We start from the raw sequence: 406 nt of genomic DNA, 5'->3' as shown, positions 1-406 counted from the left end.
CCAACCCGGCCATGCCCAACACTGCCCATGCCCAACACTGCCCATGCCCAACACTGCCCATGCCCAACCCGGCCATGCCCGACACTGCCCATGCCCAGCACTGCCCATGTCCAACCCAGCCATGCCCAACCCGGGCCATGCCCAACACGGCCCATGCCCAGCACGGCCCGTGCCGCAGGCAGGGCGCTCCCCCGCACGCCTCACCCGTCACGCAGTCGGGACACCAGCTCCTGCCCTCAGCGTCCTTATCGCCGCAGAAGAGCGCGAAGATGGGCCGSCCGTGGTAGCCCTGCACCGTGCGCACGAACTCGGCGTAGCCGCGGACCTGCACCTCCTCCCAGCCCATGGCGCCGGCGGAGGCTCCGCCCGGCCCGGCTGCTCGGCCACCGTAACTCCCGGCAGCCCC

The 406-nt window shown here is 71.9% G+C and overlaps 1 protein-coding gene across 1 annotated transcript in view; it reads right to left on the bottom strand.

Moving 5' to 3' along the window:
- The window catches only part of TXNDC17 (thioredoxin domain containing 17), a 4,147-nt gene extending 3,763 nt beyond the window's left edge, over nt 1–384 (bottom strand). Inside the window, exon 1 of the mRNA XM_057385666.1 lies at nt 205–384. Coding sequence (XP_057241649.1) covers nt 205–346 — 142 coding nt within the window. The 5' untranslated portion in view covers nt 347–384. The remainder of the gene's footprint in view (nt 1–204) is intronic.
- Nucleotides 385–406: the final 22 nt, after the last annotated feature.

The sequence above is a fragment of the Malurus melanocephalus genome, unplaced genomic scaffold, assembly GCF_030028575.1.
Source record: "Malurus melanocephalus ecotype Western Australia unplaced genomic scaffold, MMel_1.1 scaffold_853, whole genome shotgun sequence".
Classification (NCBI taxonomy): Eukaryota; Metazoa; Chordata; class Aves; order Passeriformes; family Maluridae; genus Malurus; species Malurus melanocephalus.
This window is presented reverse-complemented; position numbering and strand designations above follow the sequence as displayed.